The 19,822-nt window shown below is 36.0% G+C and overlaps 1 protein-coding gene across 1 annotated transcript in view; it reads right to left on the bottom strand.

The window, feature by feature from the left end:
- Window positions 1-10,634: 10,634 nt before the first annotated feature.
- FAM133A (family with sequence similarity 133 member A) overlaps window positions 10,635-19,822 on the bottom strand; it is a 68,269-nt gene continuing 59,081 nt past the window's right edge. The window contains exon 4 of the mRNA XM_055393721.2: window positions 10,635-13,582. Within this exon, the coding sequence (XP_055249696.1) occupies window positions 12,730-13,479 (750 nt within the window). The 5' untranslated portion in view covers window positions 13,480-13,582 and the 3' untranslated portion in view covers window positions 10,635-12,729. The remainder of the gene's footprint in view (window positions 13,583-19,822) is intronic.

Below are 19,822 nucleotides of genomic sequence, written 5' to 3'. Positions count from 1 at the left end.
CTTTTCTAATCTGAATTACTTTTACTTCTTTTTCTTCTTTGATTCACATAGCTGGAACCTCCAATACTAAAACAATAATAAATAAATAAACCCTTTATAATTATCCTAAATTGTGTGCACATTCTGTTAGATGACTAGATCTCTGATTGATACAATTCCCTGGGCAGTGCTCTTGGTATAGTCTACTATCTCTGGCTGTGTGGGTATATGCCAGATATCTATGTAAAATGAAAACCGTTTAGTCATGTCCGACTTTTTGCAACCACATGGACTGTACAATCCATGGAATTCTCCAGGCCAGAATACTGGAGAAGTTAATCATTTCCTTCTCCAGGGGATCTTCCCAACCCTGGGATTGAACCCAGGTCTCCTGCATTGCAGGCAGATTCTTTACCAGCTGAGTCATAAAGGAAGCCCATGAATACTGGAGTGGGTAGCCTATCCCTTCTCCAGTGGATTTTCCCAATCCAGGAATCAAACTGGGGTTTCCTGCATTGCAGGCGGATTTTTTTACCAACTGAGCTATCGGCTATCAGATATGTATAGTCAGTTTATAAAAATTTTATGCACATATATGGATATATATAGCAGTTGATTTCTGTCCTGTTACTTAATTGCAATTATCTTTTAGAATTTGATTGTTAAATATTTATTCAATATTATATAGGACTACTGGGCCTATATAAATCATTCATATGGGATTCTTGGTTAAGTCTAGGCTTGAGCAGACATTAAATGACTGCATCATGACTAAAAAATATATAAAGCTTCACACCTGGTGGGTTGATATTCATATTTCTATCTTGTTTTATGCACTGTCATATTATTGAGATTGCTTTGAGTTATACTACATCGTGGATTTTATTAATTTCTTTCCATCCTGTTCATTTATGATAGATGTAACGGGGTTATAACATGGTTCTTCACTTTCTATTACGTTTGCTGTACTTACAGATCTTTATCTGAGTAAAGAGGCTATAATAAAGGGAAACATCTTTCTCTGGATTATATCTGAAGAAGATCTATAAAAAATTAATACTCTGAATTTTGGGATAAGGAATGAATAGTGCACATCTTAAAAAAAATAGGTAAACAAATAGAATAAAGATTATATTTTGGGGTGGATGGGTTGAAACTGAGATATACTGATAACAAAATAATTAAGTTGCTCTGGGCCACTGAAGACAGAAAGAGGATTATAATTACCTCTGTGAAAGAAGAAAATCTCTTTCATGAAGAGAAGACAGGAGAAAATGGTATATTAAAAATGCACGGAATTTATTTTAGTATTTACACTTTGGTGATGTATTGATGTAGATACATACACACACACATAAAGGAAGGGAGTGTTAAGAATTTGGGGTCTGTAAGGTGCTATACTCGGAGAAAGAAATGGCAACCCACTCCAGTACTATTGCTTGAAAACTCCCAAGGACAGAGGAACCTCACAGGCTGCAGTCCATGGGTTCGCTAATGGTCAGACACGACTGAGTGACTTCACTTGCACTTTTCACTTTCATGCATTGGAGAAGGAAATGGCAACCCACTCCGATGTTCTTGCCTGGAGAATCCCAGGAACGGAGGAGCCTGGTGGGCTGCCGTCTATGGGGTCGCACAGAGTCGGATACGACTGAAGTGACTTAGCAGCAGCAGCAGCACGGTGCTATACTGGGATGCAAAGGGTATCTGTTGCCTTTGAAATGGAAAAGATAGTAGTGGTTGTAAAGATGGAGAGTCTTAAAGCCTAAATATTTTCCATGGATTAACTCTTTTAATTGTAGGGCTGCTGTGAGGCAGGCGGTCTTCAAGGCCTGCATTTCTACACTGTGCTGTCTCCAAATTTGGCATAAAGTTTTTGCCCTTAAGTTGGCAAATAAAGTTTATGGTAAAAACTGCATCCATGTCCTGGCTATTATGAACAGTGCTGCGATAAACATTGAGTACATGTGTTTCTTTCAATTCTGGTTTCCTCGGTCTGTATGCCCAGGAGTGTGATTGCTGGGTTGTATGGCAGCTCTATTTCCAGTTTTTTTAGGTGTTGTACTGGGATAAACCAGAGGGATGGGAATGGGGAGGGAGGTGGGAGGGGGATTCAAGATGGGCAACACATGTACACCCGGGGCAGATTCATGTCAATGTATGGCAAAACCAATGCAAAAAACAACAAACAAAGAAAAAAACTGCAACATATTAATCAAAACTAAGTTTTACCACGCTCCTGTTTCATACCATTTAATGTCAATTATATAATAACTATGCTTAGGTGAAATGATTGGTAGTAAAATGATTGGCCTAGGTTCTGAATTGGGATGAGAGGAAGGTAGTCTCATGTCTATCAACAGACAACTGTAACTGTGTATAGAAAAGATTTAAAAATACTTATATGAAAAGGGATTTTCAAGTCTGAAAACAAAGAAAGACATAAGTACTTATTTTAAATATATACAATAATCCTGTCATGAATTTGGGGAAGGGAAAATACAAAGTTCCTTTGGTGGAAGACTTAGTTGCCTATAGTAGCCCTTCAAAGAATGTGGGGTGAGGGCCATTTGGCCAGACTACGTATTTGAATCCTGTAAAATGTTGATACAATGCTGTCAAAGGAAATGAGAAAGGGAACAGTGTTCACAACCTTTATTTTTCAAAACCTTTAATTTTTAGTATCAACTAAAGTTTTTGAAGATATCCTTTAAAATTATTTCTTTGAAACAGGCTTTTCCTGAAAGTACTACATATAATCAAACTCCATAAGTAAAGTAGTAAATGAAAGAATACTTTTCTGAGTTGTCAGCATCGTTATCTAAAATTCTTTGATGCAATTCCACAGAGCCTAAAAATATCAGGGAATAGTCTGAACGGTGGGAATACTAACCTCACAGTCTTCAGGCCTGTTCCAGAGTAGGATGTAAAAACCAAATGCAGAGACTCTCAATCCACCTAGGTTTTTTTTTTTTTTTCTTGTGTGGATAATAACCTGGATTTTACAAGATGATATTTTAACCAGTTATTCTTAGATAGTACTATTGCGAAAAACATTTGATCAAGATTTTCTTTTACAATCAAGTTCATATAAATATTTGATGACTTATTGAACTATTTTAATTGATACAAATGGTTATTTTAATGACGAGTAAGTTAGTTTCTATTCTATTTATATTTCATAAGTTTCCAAGAGCTATAGAATTTTGAGTGCTCAGTAAGAGTAAAATGGGTGATGAACTTTTCAGTATATAAAGTAATTCTATAAATTTATGTCAACTTAAATTCAAGGAAAAGTAAAAGTTTAATTTTCTCCATGTGGGAAACAAGATACTAAAATTAACTAGCAATTAGATGATATATCATAGAAATATTAATTTTTGTAAACAACTTCTGAGAAATGACATCTTAAAAAACCATTTAATTCTTGATTATAGCATTCATAGTAGTTTATTGGAAGGAATATTAGCATATTCAAGATGTCCTAAAACAGTTCTGCTCTTAGCAAGTTTCTGAGCACAATATCATACTCATGGTGTGTTTCATTTTTTATATTTTTTTCTTTTTAAAAAAATTATTTATTTTATTTGGAGGCTAATTACTTTACATTATTGTATTGGTTTTGCCATACATTGACATGAATCTGCCCCGAATGTACATATGTTTCCCCATCTTGAATCCCCCTCCTACCTCCCTCCCCATCCCATCCCTCTGTTTCATGAATACCTATTTAAGCATTTCTATATCAAGAAAATATAATTCTTCAAATAGCTTGCCGTATAATCAGGATTTCAAAGAAGTGCAAGTTACAAAAAAGGAAACTATAAGCAAGGTGAAAAGACAGTCTTCAGAATGGGAGAAAATAATGGCAAATGAAGCAACAGATAAAGAATTAATCTCAAAAATATACAAGCAACTCCTGCAGCTCAATTCCAGAAAAATAAATGACCCAATCAATAAATAGGCCAAAGAACTAAACAGACATTTCTCCAAAGACATACAGATGGTTAACAAACACATGAAAAGATGCTCAACATCAAACATTATCAGAGAAACTCAAATCAAAACCACGATGAGGTACCATTTCAAACCAGTCAGAATGGCTGCTATTCAAAAGTCTACAAGCAAGAAATGCTGGAGAGGGTGTGGAGAGAAGGAAACCCTCTTATACTGTTGGTGGGAATGCAAACTGGTATAACCACTATGGAGAACAGTGTGGAGATTCCTTAAAACCTGGAAATAGAACTGCCATAGGACCCAGCAATCCCACTGCTGGCAGTTTCTGAGGAAACTAGAATTGAAAGAGACACGTGTACCCCAATGTTTATCCAGCACTGTTTATAATAGCTAGGACATGCAAGCAACCTAGATGTCCATCTGCAGACAAATGGATAAGAAAGCTGTGGTACATAAACACAATGGAGTATTACTCAGCCATTAAAAAGAGTACATTTGAATCAGTTCTAATGAGGTGGATGAAACTGGAACCTATTATACAGAGTGAAGTAAGACAGAAAGAAAAACACCAATACAGTATACTAACGCATATATATGGAATTTATACAGATGGTAACGATAACCCTGTATGTGAGACAGCAAGAGACACAAATGTATAGAATAGTCTTTTGGACTCTGTGGGAGAGGGCGAGGGTGGGATGATTTGGGAGAATGGCATTAAAACATGTATATTATCATATGTGAAACGAATCGCCAGTCCAGGTTCAATGCATGATACAGGATGCTCGGAGCTGGTGTACTGGGATGACCCAGAGGGATCGGATGGGATGGGGAGGGAGGTGGGAGGGGGGTTCAAGGTGGGGAACACATATACACCCGGGGCAGATTTATGTCAATGTATGGCAAAAACAATAAAATAATGCAAGTAGCCTCCAATTAAAATAAATAAATAAAACAATACAATATTTTAAAGTAATTAGCTGCCAATTAAAATAAATAAATTTATTAAAAAAAAAAAAACCAAAGAAGTGCAAGTTAGCACTGTTCACAATAGTCAATACATGAAAACAATCTAAATGTCCATCAAAAGGTGAATGGATAGAGATGTGGTACACATATACAAAAGAATATTATTCAGCCATAAAATGTAAAATATTGCCATTTGCAGCAACGTGGATGGACCTAGAGATTCTCATACTAAGTGAAGTAAGTCAGAAAGAGAAAGGCATATATCTTATGATATTATTTGCATGTGCAATCTAAAATATGACACAAATGTACTCGACTCTGAAACAGAAACAGAATCATGGACATGAACAGACTGGTGGTTGCCAAGGAAGAGATGGTTGGGGGGGTGGATGGAGTGGGAGGTTGGGGTTAGCAGATGTAAACTTTTTTGTAAAATATGGATAAATAACAAGGTGCTACTGTATAGGGCAGAGAACTATATTCAATATCTTATGATTAAACATAATGGAAAAGAATAAAAAAAAAAAAGAAAAATAAAGATGTGAAGTCAGATGAATTATGCCCAGTATATCTTTGTATGGAAAGTGGTGTTTCCATTTGGTCTAGTAGAAATTTTTTAAGATGCACTAGATTTTCTTTCATTTTATGAACCTTGAAAATATTATGCTAAGTGAAAAAAGCCAGCCACAAAAGACCACATATTGTATAATTCCATTTATATGACATCTATAGAGACAGAAAGTATGTGGAGGCTCGAGGGTAATGGGGAGGACAGGATTTATTTTTTGAAGGGATTAAAATGTCCTAATGGATTGTGGTTATCTTTGTATATATCTGTGAGTATACTAAACAAAACACTGAGTTACATATTTTTAATGGATTTTATGACACATGAATTATCTCAATAAGCCATTTACAAACTGAGTCAGGGAGCAGATACATAGCAATGGTACACTGGATTTATTCAGACTCTCCTTTGTCCAAGGGCTTCACCAGCTAATTCAATTTAATGAAAATTATGAGGCACCTATCATGTACAAAACACTGCATACCATCATTACAAGGGATAAAAGATGAAACTGCCTCTACTTTTCAGAAGACTACAATGAAGAAAGGAAAATGATGATATAATAATAAAATAATAATGGTGATGATGGTGATGTTAGAAAGAGGAGGAAAGAAGAAGTAGCATTCATTGAGTATTTTTTCTATGTCCCAAAAACTATATCAAATGCTTTAAATGTTATTTTATCTAATTCTCATAGCAGTCACAGAGATAGATATTGTTGTTTTTCTGATTTTGTATCTGAGGAAACACACATAATAAGTGATCTAATTTACTTAGGGTCACATATCAAGAAATGGCAGGATGAGAATTTTATTTTATTTTATTATTATTTTTTTTTTTAGCGGAATCTTTACCCCGTGAATTCATTTAACTGCGGCAGCCATCCGCCGGTTCCTCTAGGACAGCATCTAGTGAAGGTCGGAAGAGTCCGGATCTCTCAGAAAGGTCAGTTGAAAGCGGTGGTTGTAGGATGAGAATTTTAAACTAGTACTTAGCCAAGAGCCAACACTCTTAACAACCTGAGCCTGCAGATATACAAAATACATAATAAAATATTTTATAGAACTGACACCAAAAAAATTTCCCTTTTATCACAGGTGATTGGAAAGCAAAAGTAAGAAGTCAAGAGATACCTGGAAAACATAGAAGTTTGGCCTTGGAGTACAAAATGAAGCAGAGCAAAGGTTAACGGGTTTTGTCAAGAGAATACGCTGGTCATAGCAAGCACCTGCGTCCAACAACACAGGAGACATCACCAGATAGTCAATATTGAAATCAGATTGATTATGCTCTTTGTAGTCAAAGATGAAGAAACTCTATATAATCATTAAAAACAAGACCAGGAGTTGATTGTGGCTCAGATCATGAGCTCCTTATTGCAAAATTCAGGCATAAATTGAAGAACATAGAGTAAATCATAAGGTCATTCAGGTATGATCTAAATCAAATCCTGTATGATTATAGAGTGGAAGTGAATAGATTCAAGGGATCAGATCTGGTAGACAGAGTGCGTAAAGAACTATGGACAGAGGTTCATAACATTGTACAGGAGGCGGTGAACAACAACAAAAAAATCCCAAAATAAAACAAATGCAAGAAGGCGAAGTGGTTGTCTAAGGAGGCTCTACAATTAGTGAAAGAAAGAAGAAAAGCAAAAGGCAAGGGAGACAAGGAAAGATTTACCCAATTGAATGCAGCATTCCAGAGAATAGCAAGGACAGACAAGAAGGCCAACATAAATGAACAATGAAAAGAAATAGAGGAAAACAAAAGATTTGGGAAAGACTAGAGATCTCTTCAAGAAAATTGAAGACATCAAGGGAACATTTCATGCAAGGACCTAAAAGAAGAAGAAGAGATTAAGAGTTGGCAAGAATATACAGAAGTACTATACAAAAAAGGTCTTAATGACCCAGATAACCAAAATGGTATGATCACTCACCTAGAGACAGAAATTTGGAGTGTGAAGTTAAGTGGGCCTTAGGAAGCATTACTACAATCAAAGCTAGTGGAGGTGATGGAATTCCAACTGATCTATTTCAAATCATAAAATATGATGTTAAACTGTTGTACTCTATATGTCTGCAAATTTGGAAAACTCAGCAGGGGCCATAGGACTGGAAAATATCAGTTTTCATTCCAATCCCAAAGAAGGGTAATGCCATAAAATGTTCCAACAACCATACAATTGCACTAATTTAACATTATAGTAAGATTATGCTCAAAATCCTTCAACGTAGGCTTCAGCAGTATGTGAAGCCAGAAATTCCAGATGTAGAAGCTGGGTTTTAAAGAGACAGAGGAACCAGACATTAAATTACCAATATTCCAGAAAAATATTTCCTTCTGCTTCATTGACTATACTAAACCTTTGACTGTGTGGATCACAACAAACTAGAAAATTCTTAAAGAGAGGGGAATACCAGACTACCTTACCTGTCTCCTGAGAAACCTGTATGCAGGTAAAGAAGCAACAGCTAGAACCAGACAAAGAACGACTAACTGGTTCAAAATCAGGAAGGGAGTAAGACAAGGCTGTATATTATCACCCTGCTTATTTAAGTTGTTTGCAGAGTACATCATGTGAAATGCTGGGCTGGATGAAGCACAAGCTGGAATCAAGATTGCCGGGAGAAATATCAATAACTTCAGATATGCAGAGGATACCACCCTTATGGCAGAAAACAAAGAGGAACTGAAGAGACTCTTGATGAGAGTGAAAGAGGAGACTGAATAAGCTGGCTGGAAACCAACATTCAAAAAACTAAGATGATGGTATCTGGTCCCTTCACTTCACAGCAAATAGAAAGGGAAAAATTGGAAGCAGTGACAGATTTTATTTTCTTGGGCTCCAAAATCACTGCAGACAGTGATTGCAGCTATGAAATTAAAAGACTTGCTATTTGGAAGGAAAGTTATGACAAACCTAGATAGTGTATTAAAAAGCAGAGACATCACTTTCCTGACAAAGGTCTGTATAATCAAAGTGAAAGTGAAAGTCACTTAGTCGTGTCTGACTATTTGTGACCCCATGGACTATAGAGTCCATGGAATTCTCCAGGCCAAAATACTGGAGTGAGTAGCCTTTCCCTTCTCCAGGGGATTTTCCCAACCCAGGGATCAGACCCAGGTCTCCCACATTGCGGGCAGATTCTTTAGTAGCTGAGCCACAGGGAAGGCCAAGAATACAGGACTGGGTAGCCTATCTATTCTCCAGTGGATCTTCCCAACCCAGGAATTGAACCAGGGTCTCCTGCATTGCAGGTGAACTTTTTGCCAACTAAGTTGTCAGGAAAGATTATATATAATCAAAGGTATTATTTTTCCAGTAGTCATATACGGATGTGAGAGTTGGACCATAAAGAAGGCTGAATGCTGAAGAATTAATACTTTTGAATTGTGGTGCTGGAGAAGATTCTTAAGAGTCCCTTGGACTGCAAGGAGATCAAATCAACTAATTCTAAAGGAAATCAACCCTGAATATTTATTGGAAGGACTGAGGCTGAAGCTGAAGCTCCAATACTCTGGCCACGTCATGCAAAAAGTTGACTCATTGGAAAAGGCTCCGATGTTGGGAATGATTGAAGGTAAAAGGAGAAGGGGATAGCAGAGGATGAGATAGCTAGATAGCATCATTGACTCAATGGACATAAATTTTAACCAATTTCAGGAGATCGTGGAGGACAGAGGAGCCTGGCATCCTGTACTCCATGAACTTGCAAAAAGTCAGTCACGACTTAGTAACTGAACAACAAGAACTAGGTAGATTGATGTATGTGTCATGAGAGTCAAAAGTGATAGAGTCATTTGAAGAAAGACCACATTTTATTTTCAGCTCAAGTAGGACTAAGAAAACTAGTTCTTAAGTATATAGGTATGCTTGAATGTTTGACTACAATTTTCATGAGTCATGAAGTAGCTTCAAACCTACATCACAAATTAAATATTTCTTTTTTTGGTAAAATAAATATGGTCAAACTGAAAATGACCATAGAATCACAATTTCAAAGGTGAACCTTTCTCAAAATAAATTTGTAATAGCCAAAGAAAGTATCACAAGATACAAAACCAGAACCCCCAATTCTATTCATTCTCCTTATCTCCAAAATAATCTTTATCTCAGTCTGAGATCTTTAAAATTTTTCATTTTCTGCTTGAAATTACATTCTTAATCTAGATTGTATTGATTTTCCCCCACCTCTTGTCTACTTTCTTATTGACTTTCCCACAGCTTCCCATCCCACAAATTTACTTAAATATTGTGTCTAAAGCTATTCTTATGAATCATATAGAGCACATTACTAGTAACAACTGTAGTGCTTTTCACATAAGGGATAACTTATTTAGCTTTTAGTCTGCAGGGAACATATTAAGTGTTCACCTAAATCTACTTAGTCTATTGTCTTCTATATATTTCCTTATCACTTTTTTTAACCATCGTCTATATTTATATGTAACGGAGAAGGCAATGGCAAGCCACTCCAGTACTCTTGCCTAGAAAATCCCATGGATGGAGGAGCCTGGTAGGCTGCAGTCCGTGGGGTCGCTAAGGGTCAGACACGACTGAGCAACTTCACTTTCACTTTTCACTTTCACACATTGGAGAAGGAAATGGCAACCCACTTCAGTGTTCTTGCCTGGAGAATCCCAGGGACGGGGGAGCCTGGTGGGCTTCCGTCTATGGGGTCACATAGAGTCGGACACGACTGAGGTGACTTAGCAGCATACTTATATGTAAAAATTAGCATCCCTATTCTTCATTGATTCCTATGAGTGCTTTAAAACTGCCTTCCGAAAACCTTTACTAGAAGATTGCTTTGGCCATAATCAGAGAAATAATGAAGCAGTTTTACTTCCTAGACAGTTATTATTGCTGATAAGTGTGAAATATCCTAGGCCACCCTCTTCTTAAGTCATTACATAAAAACCCAGTGCAAATAAAATAACATTTCCTTCTTTTATGGCATAAATGATTACTTTTGAATCATTCTACTGACTACATGAAGATGTGATAGAAATAAGTGAGTTATTTTATGTAATAATGAAACAGACATTCTAAAGTTGTGTGTTACTATTCAGAGTAGGATAGTTGATTGCTGCAGTAATGAAAAGGAAGACCCAAAATCTCAGTGGCTTAACACATAACAGTTTATTTCTCACACTCAAAACATTCACTTCAAGTCAATCAGCTCTTCAGGGCAGGTCCCTTACAAACAGAGACTTAGAGATACAGGTTGCATCCACCTTGTAGGTACACTATTTGGAGCACACTGCTTTCAGGTCCACATGGCAGGTAAAGAGAGCTGGAGGGTCACACGGGACTTTTTACTGCAGCGGTACTGAAATGACACATCACTTTTGTTAACAATTTCTCTGTAATCCCTCTGGTAGAAGTAATAAATGGCATTGCCTAACTATAAGTGGCTATGAAGTGAATGCAAGCACATAGATATTTGATAGTTGTTAATGTCTTTGCCACATTCTACAAATAATACATGCTTTTTAATATTTTAATAAAAATAATTTTTGGAAAACTATATGGATAAAAATATCCCTTAAATGTAGTAGTTTTTATTTGCATATAGATATAGTTATATTTTAGGAAACAGCTACAGTTATGAAGCGTCAGTGTGACCTAAAAAGGCATTATATTTATAATGTTCCAAGAATGTTACTGAGAAATCCTGGTGTATGCACTGCAAAAATTTGGGGAGTCAATATGTTATTTATCTACCAGATGTTTTCTATCTTTATAATAATTTTACTTGTAATTCAAGGGAGCTGACATAAAACTAGCTACTTAAAAAAATAGCTATCTATTCTCTCCTGATGCCAAAATACTTTGTTCATATGACATTACAATTAGCACATCCTCTGCAATGGGTGTTTTTCAGGCATCAATTTATAATTCACATTGATCATATAAAATATGTAAAGCAAAAATAAATTTCAACTTATTTCAGCATAGTGGTACACATGAATCAGCAACAAACACGAGGCAACAAACTCCAAATCTTAGTAAAATATGAAACATTATAATTTCCTAATTTAACTCTTATTTTAATTCAATATTAATACTTAAGACAACAAATTTTTAAACAGCATACTAAGATTTTGGCAGTAGTTTTATGTAACAAGACATACAGTGTACTAGAGGTCTGGCACTCAACTTGCTTACAGTAAACTAGCTTCAATATGAAGGCATTAAATACTTTTTTATAACCTTCTTTTTACATGCTAAATATTCTGTAAAGTATGCAAACACACACAGTAATGAAATTAATATAGTAAGATTAAGAAATTAAAAACTTGAAACTTGTGCCCTAAGCATAAATTATATTAAAAAAAGATTACTGATTATATAGAATGTCCCTGGATAATCAAAACTTAATAGTATAAAACATGCAAAACATTTCAGGATAAAGATTTATTAATAAAAAAATACCAGGGTCTATTTAAAATGATTTTCCTCCAAAGGGTATCAAAGTTAATTCAAATCATGTAACACTCTAACAATAAATATTATTCAGTACTGTTGAAGTGGAGGTAAGTTTTATAAAACAGGGATTTTACGTATACTGTAAACTGCTGTCTTTCTTGTTCATGTGAAGTGGCATACATTACTAAGTAAGAAAAGAATGGCTGCTGCACTAGCAAAAATAGGATGTGTAAGTATCAAAGGCACACTATTCAGCTTGCCAAAGTGATAGCAAACTCTTTCCCCCCCCACAAGCCCTTTCCTCATGTAAACAAAAGTTTACCAAAGAGAAAAGAAAAATAAACTAAATTTTAATCTTCAGACATAAATATTTTGAGACATTAATGTTAACTCCATGATTCAAAAAGGTCAACTATTGTTGACTGGATATTTCTCAATATATTTTAAAGATGTGTCCAAATTAGATACTTTTGACATTAGACAATGTTTGGTCAGAATTATTTATCATCTAAAATATTTAATTTAATTCTAAACATTTTAACCACTAGTATGACAACACAATATTAGCTCTCAGAGAAATTAGCCAATGGAGGGAAAAACATGTAAATAAAACAAAACCCTACATTTAAGCTGCAGGCAACAATTACGGCCCTTTCTGGCACAGTGGCATTTGACTGGCAACAAAGTCCAGGAATAATTCTATTAACACAGGGAAACTCATGCATTTTGATAAATATGCTCTAACAGTCACAGTTGAATTTTCCTATAGACCTTCCTTGCTTTTTCAACAAGTAAATCTCCCTTTATTTTCTTGATACTACCCTGATTTGTGACTTGAACCTGATTTCTTTTTCTTCTTCTTACTATGTTTTTTGTGCTGTTTCTTCTTCTTCTTCTTTGCTTTTTCTGTTGCTTTTTCTTGCTCTTCACATCTTCTCTTCTTTTTTGCTTGCATCTCCTCTTCATAATCTGATTCTGATGAGGACTCCAATGATAAAGGTTTATCCTCAGGACAAGTCTTCTTTCTTTTTTTGCTGAGACTTCTAAGACACTTTTCTTTCTCTGTTTCATCCTTTGACTTCTTTTTCTTTTTTACAGATTCCTTGCTCTCTGATTCAGAATCACATGGAGAGCTTTCTGATGATTTGCATGAATGGTTCTTCTTTTTCTTTCTCTTTTTTCCTTCTTTCTTTTTCTCATCTTCAGAATCTGGAGAACTGCTTGAAGAATCAGTGCTTGATGAAGAAGAAGATGAAGACCGACAAGATTTCTTCTTTTTCTTTTTCTTTCTTTCTCTTTTTTTGTATAAGCTCTCATTTCCACTTAATAGTTTCTCTCTGCTTTTTTCTAGTTCCTTCTTCCAGTTCTCATTCATTTTTTCTTCAAATTCAGCTAATGCCTTGGAGCCTTTCTTTTTATTTTCTAATTGTTTCTTCACTTCTTCCCAGGTGGGCCTTGGTCGATTCAGATAATCTTGTATTGTTGGGCCTGCAGATTGAGATGGGCCCCTCCATCTGGCCATTGCTATAGGATTCATATAGGCCACCCGATTGTCCCGCTTCCCCATGGTAACTGATGGCTCCCAGAGCAGACTTTCAGTTTCTAAAGAGAATAAAGACAGACACCCTTCTTAAATTCTTCATCTGCTGGTATACCAAGCAGGTTCCATTCTGTGAGAGAAGCAGATGGAATGTTACAAAATGCCTTTAATATAAGACAAAGTAAGCACATAAGTTTAATTGTTCACTGTTTATCACATAGTATGGAAGAAAGGTTTACAAAATCTTAGACCTTGAGAAAAAATAATAAATACACAAAAGTTTTACTTGTTTAAGACATTGTGATGTAAATATAACAAAGTGTTTTTCATATCTCATGTAAGGTTCTGATTGTTAGCTAAATTTTAAATAACTATTTCTTTTTATATTGTATGGTACTTACCTTTTTTTCTTTCTTTCATTCTGCCTTATATGGTATAATGAGAGAGAAATTTCTGTAGCCAATTTCTGTACCAGGCAGACCTTCCCCAATTTAGTAGAGTGCAGCACAATCCATTCCACTTTTTGACAGAAACCTAGGAGTCATGCCTGAAAAATCCTTCTCCCTCAATTCACATATCCAATTCATTAATAAATCTTGCTGCTTAAACCCCCACAACAAGAGGTCTCATGTTTGTTCACTTCTTTTCAAATATGCTGTCATCAAAATAGTGCAGGTACTGTCACCTATCATTTGGATTATTAATGTTTATTAGATGCCAGGGACTGCTCAGCCTTGTGCAGTGGATTATCTTATTCAGTCTCTCACTAATCTACAGGTTAGTCCTAGATCAACATCCTATGAAGCTGATCCCGTCATTATCCTATTATACAAATGAAGAAACTGAAGCTTAGAGAATTTGAGTAACTTGCATAAAGTGACATAATAAATGGCAAATGGTAAAACCAGTATTTAAATCAAGGCAGCATGAGGCCAAACCCTGTACATTTAACACAACATCAACTTCTTGACAGCCTTATTTTTTGCCTTTATTCTCTTCCCTTTCAGTCCCACACTGAAATCAGAAGGATTTTAAAATAGTCTAGTGGCTTTATATTTTACTGAAAATCAATCCAAATTCCTATAAAGATTCAATATGATCTGTCCTGCTTATAGCTCTTACATTTCATCAGTTTTCTCAGTTCTATCTTTTCCAGTCTTCTCTTGGTTTCTGGAACATGCTAAGCTTCAAGTTTAGCCACCTTGGCCAGTTTTACCTCATCTTCAGATCTCAGTTTAAAGGTCAGTTCCTCAGAAAGGCAATTATTAGGTTGAACTACATAAAATCACCAATTATATGGAGTAAAAACAGTCAGATACTAGCAATTTCACATGACTCAACCATATATTATGTTGCTTCTGTATCTATCCCTTATATTCATTATTCTGTATAACAGTTTCTTGCCTTTTTTACTCATAGCACTTAGAAAACTGATTATTTTATTTATCTATTTGGATGTGTATTTGTGTGTGTGTGTGTAAATGCATGTGTGTGTTCATTTCTAAATATAAGGCCAAGAAGGGTAAAGGTCACATTTGAGCTGTCTTCTAGCCATGATGTTCCCAGTACCTTACATAGCATCTGGCCCATGCTAAGTACTCAATAAATATTTGCTCAATAATAAACAAACAAATGAGTGAATTGATGGATGGGTAACTCTGTGAGAGAGGTGCATTCAGAGAAGGCTCCTGGAGTTGGTGATGTCAGTACAAGGGTTTGAAGAATAAATAGGAGTTCACTGAAGAAATGAGGAACTGAAAGACATTCTAGGCAGAAGAAACTATACGTGAAAAAAACAAAGAGACTGGAAAGATCACCATGTATTTAGTGATGATGGAGCCTAAAGTGAAAGGGGGCAGTAGCAGGAGGTGAGGCTGCATAGGAAGTAAATAGCCTGATCGTAGAGGCATTCTTAGGTCATTTCAACATCTTAGATTTTGTCCTATAGTTGTTAGGAAGCCAACACAAAGTCTGAAAAGAAAGATGATCAGATATAGCACAGATTTTTCTGTCAGTCTCCATCCTGACTTTGACCCTTTAAGTCGACCTAATATACCGACCCACCATAAGCTTAATGCCACAGTGACTCTTGGTAATAGTTTCTGGATTTGATTTGTTGTGTTAACTTACTCTCCCTCCTCTTCAGTTCTCTTAGATATTTTTGTCATTTTCTTTATTACTGGAACCCAAAGGTCTGTCAAATATCATTTCCCATACTTGGTCATCAAATGTCTTTAAGGATTTTAGTTCACATTCAATTGGTGGTTGTTTCTACTACTGCACACTTAGAATAGCATAATCCATTCTAATTACACTTCCTTGAAACTTAGTCGTAATATTATCTACAAAGACAGGCAAAGACCAGTTCACAAAGGTTTGAATGAGATGCCGAGATTTGAATTTATTCTATGGGACTTTCAATGAAGCTAATGGGGAGATAGTGACTATTTTAAGCAGGAGAGTGATATGATCACATGTGAGTATTTAAGAGACAATTCCTTACAGCATGAAAGATGAGCTGGAGGTAGGTAAACCTGAAGACAATGAGGTTAATTCAGGTATTCTTACAGATAAGAAGAGTCTGAAATAAAAATAGTGGTATTATGAGTAAAAAGGGGGAAAATATGAGCCATACTAAGGAGATTCTACTGGAATCAATGAACAATTAGACACAAAGCATGAGGAAGAGAAAGGAATCTAGGGCAAGGTTCTGGCCTGCTGTTGTAGTTCAGTCACTCAGTGTCCAACTCTTTGCAACCCAATGGACTGCTTCCCTATCCTTCAATATCTCCCAGTGTTTGCTCAAACCCACATCCATTGAGTTGGTTATGCCATTTAATCATTGTCCTCTGTTGTTCCCTTCTCCTCCTGCCCTCAATCTTTCCCAGCCCCAGAGTCTTTTCCAATGAGTTGGCTCTTCACATCAAGTGGCCAAAGTATTGGAGCTTCAGCTTCAGCATCAGTCCTTCCAGTGAATATTCAGGGTTGATTTCCTTTAGAATAGGCTGGTATGCTCTTTTTGTAATTCAAGGGACTCTCAGCATTTTGAAAGCATCAATTCCTCAGTGGTCAGCCTTCTTTATGGTCCAACTCTCACATCCATAACATTACTACAGGAAAAAACATAGCTTTGACTATATGGACTTTGTCATCAAAGTGATGTCTCTGTTTTTCAACATGCTGTTTAGGTTTGTCATAGATTTCCTTCCAAGGAGCAAAATGTCTTTTAATTTCATGGCTGCAGTCACTATCCACAGTGATTTTGGAGTCCAAGAAAATAAAATCTATCATTCTTTCCAATTTTTCCACATCTATTTGCAATGAAGTTATGAGACCGGATGCCATGATCTTAGTTTTTGGAATATTGCATTTTAAGCCAGCTTTTTCACTCTCCTCTTTCACTCTCAACAAGAGGCTCTTCAGTTCCTTTTAGCTTTCTGCCATTAGAGTGGTATCATCTGTATATATATCTGAGGTGGTTGATATTTCTCCTGGCAATCATGAGTCCAGCTTGTAATTCATCCAGCCTGGCATTTCATTATATACACTATATAATAGTTAAAATAGCAGGTGACAATACACAACCTTGAAATAATCCTTTCCAAATTTTGAACCAACCTGCTGTTCCATGTCTGGTTATAGTTGTTGCTTCTTGACCTGCTTACAGGTTTCTCAGGAGGCAGGTAGGGTAGTCTAGTAGTTCAATCTCTTTAAAAAATTTCCACAGTTTGTTGTGATCCACACAGTTAAAGGTTGTAGCATAATCAATGAAGCAGAAGTAGATGTTTTTCTGGAATTCCATTGCTTTTTCTACAGTCCAACAGATGTTGCCAATTTGATTTCTGGCTTGTGAGACAAGATGAAAGGCCAACGACTGGATAATATAGGAAATGACATGGACTTTGAGTAAAGTTCTAGGTTCAATGTTAGATTCATAAAGCTTGAAACATGTGAATGAACTTATATGTAGGAAATTGGATGTATGGGTGATAAAACTCGGGAATGTGACCTGAGTTATAGATACAGGATTGGCAGTCACTGCTTGATGGCTAAAGTCATTAGAGAAAATTAAATTACCTTGAGGGAAGATTTCATATGAATAAATGTTTGGGCACTGGGTCCAAATGAACAACACACAAGGGGCTGGCAGAGAAAGTAAAATTTACAAAGAAGACATCAGAAAATTAGCTAGAGTGTTAAGAGATACAGCAGTATCAGAAAATAAAGTAAGGTCATAGAAAGAGAGTGGGGAGAGTAAAGTTTCAAGGTGAGGGAAATTATCCTTAAAGGTTCATAAATTTCACTTGAGGAATTTCTAAACATTAAAATTTGAAGAAAAAACCTAAATGTTCATCAATAATAAACAGGTTGTATGAATTATACTACACACATACAGAAAGTTCACCAATGTAACTACTGGTTATCTCTGCATATGAGAAGACATTATTTCCTTTTGTAAGATTTCCTATACTATTTATATTTTTTTCTTACAATGAGCAGGTATTAAGTTCAACTTTAAAAAATCCAGAATAAAAACTATCTTATAGACAGCAATACTAAGTCAAATAGGTCAAATAAGATAAAATCTGAAAATGTCCATTATATTTGACTGTGAAGAAATTATTAGTAACTTTATTTATTTATTTATTTTTTGGTCAAACTGTAAATTTATTTTCTTTTGAGAAAAGATGTGTGTCTTACTGAAAACTACAGGTAAAATGAAGAAATGTCTTTAAAAAGATTAACATTTTGAAAAGTACAGTCACTCTGCTGAGTACAGTTTTGTAAATCATTTTACTTTGACTATAGTTTTGTCACCCTAAATTTTCTGATAACAGGAAAGAAATTTGCTGCAACCATTGAAAATAACAGTACTTCAATATAGCATACTATTAAGAGTTGCCAAATTCCATAAGCTTATACAGTGTTCCTTAACAAAATCAAAATTATCAAGTAACTTTGTTTTTCTTTCTTTCTTTATTTTTTTTTTAAATTGGAGGCTAATTACTTTACATTATGTATTGGTTTTGCCATACATTGACATGAATCTGGCCCTGGTGTACATGTGTTCCCCATCTTGAACCCACCTCCCACCTCCCTCCCCATCCCATCCCTCTGGTTCATCCCAATACACCAGCAACGAGCATCCTGTATCATGCATCAAACCTGGACTGGTGATTCTTTTCACATACAGGTTTCAATGCCATTCTCCCAAATCATCCCACCCTCACTCTCTCACTCAGTCCAAAAGACTGTTCTAACATCTGTGTCTTTTTGCTGGCCACCTCATGCGACGAGTTGACTCACTGGAAAAGAGTCTGATGCTAGGAGAGATTGCGGGTGGGAGGAGTCGGGGACGACAGAAAATGAGATGGCTGGATGGCATCACCGACTCGATGGACAGGAGTTTGAGTGAACTCCAGGAATTGGTGATGGACAGGGAGGCCTGGCATGCTGTGATTCATGGGATCGCAAAGAGTCAGACATGACTGAGCGACTGAACTGAACTGAACTGAACTGATACAGGGTTATCGTTATCATCTTTCCAAATTCCATATATATGCGTTAGTATATGGTATTGGTGTTATTCCTTCTGGCTTATTTCACTCTGTATAATAGGCTCTAGTTTCATCCACCTCATTAGAACTGATTCAAGTGTATTCTTTTTAATGGCTGAGTAATATCCATTCGTCTGCTGATGGACATCTAGGTTGCTTCCATGTCCTGGCTATTATAAACAGTGCTGCGATAAACATTGGAGTACATGTGTCTCTTTCAATTGTGGGTTCCTCGGTGTGTATGCCCAGGAGTCTGATTGCTGGGTGGTATGGCAGTTCTATTTCCAGTGTTTTAAGGAATCTCCACACTGTTCTCCATAGTGGTTGTACTAATTTGCATTCCCACCAACAGTGTAAGAGGGTTCCCTTTTCTTCATACCCTCTCCAGCATTTCTTGCTTGTAGACTTTTGGATAGCAGCCATTCTGACTGGCGTGAAAAGGTAACTCATTGTGGTTTTGATTTGCATTTCTCTGATTATAAGTGATGTTGAGCATCTTTTCATGTGTTTGCTAGCCATCTGTACGTCTTCTTCGGAGAAATGTCTGTTTGGTTCTTTGGCCCATTTTTTTGATTGGGTCGTTTATTTTTCTGGAATTGAGCTGCAGGAGTTGCTTGTATATTTTTGAGATTAATCCATTGTCAGTTGCTTTATTTGCTATTATTTTCTCCCATTCTGAAGGCTGTATTTTCACCTTGCTTAAAATTTCCTTTGCTGTACAGAAACTTTTAATTTTACTTAGGTCCCATTTATTTCTTTTTGCTTTTATTTCCAATATTCTGGGAGGTGGATCATGGAGGATCCTGCTGTGA

Source organism: Moschus berezovskii, chromosome X (genome assembly GCF_049115385.1).
Source record: "Moschus berezovskii isolate FMDL1 chromosome X, NW_MosBer_1.0, whole genome shotgun sequence".
Lineage (NCBI taxonomy): Eukaryota > Metazoa > Chordata > Mammalia > Artiodactyla > Moschidae > Moschus > Moschus berezovskii.
Note: the sequence above shows the minus strand (reverse complement) of the source record. Positions and strands in the feature narration are given on the sequence as shown.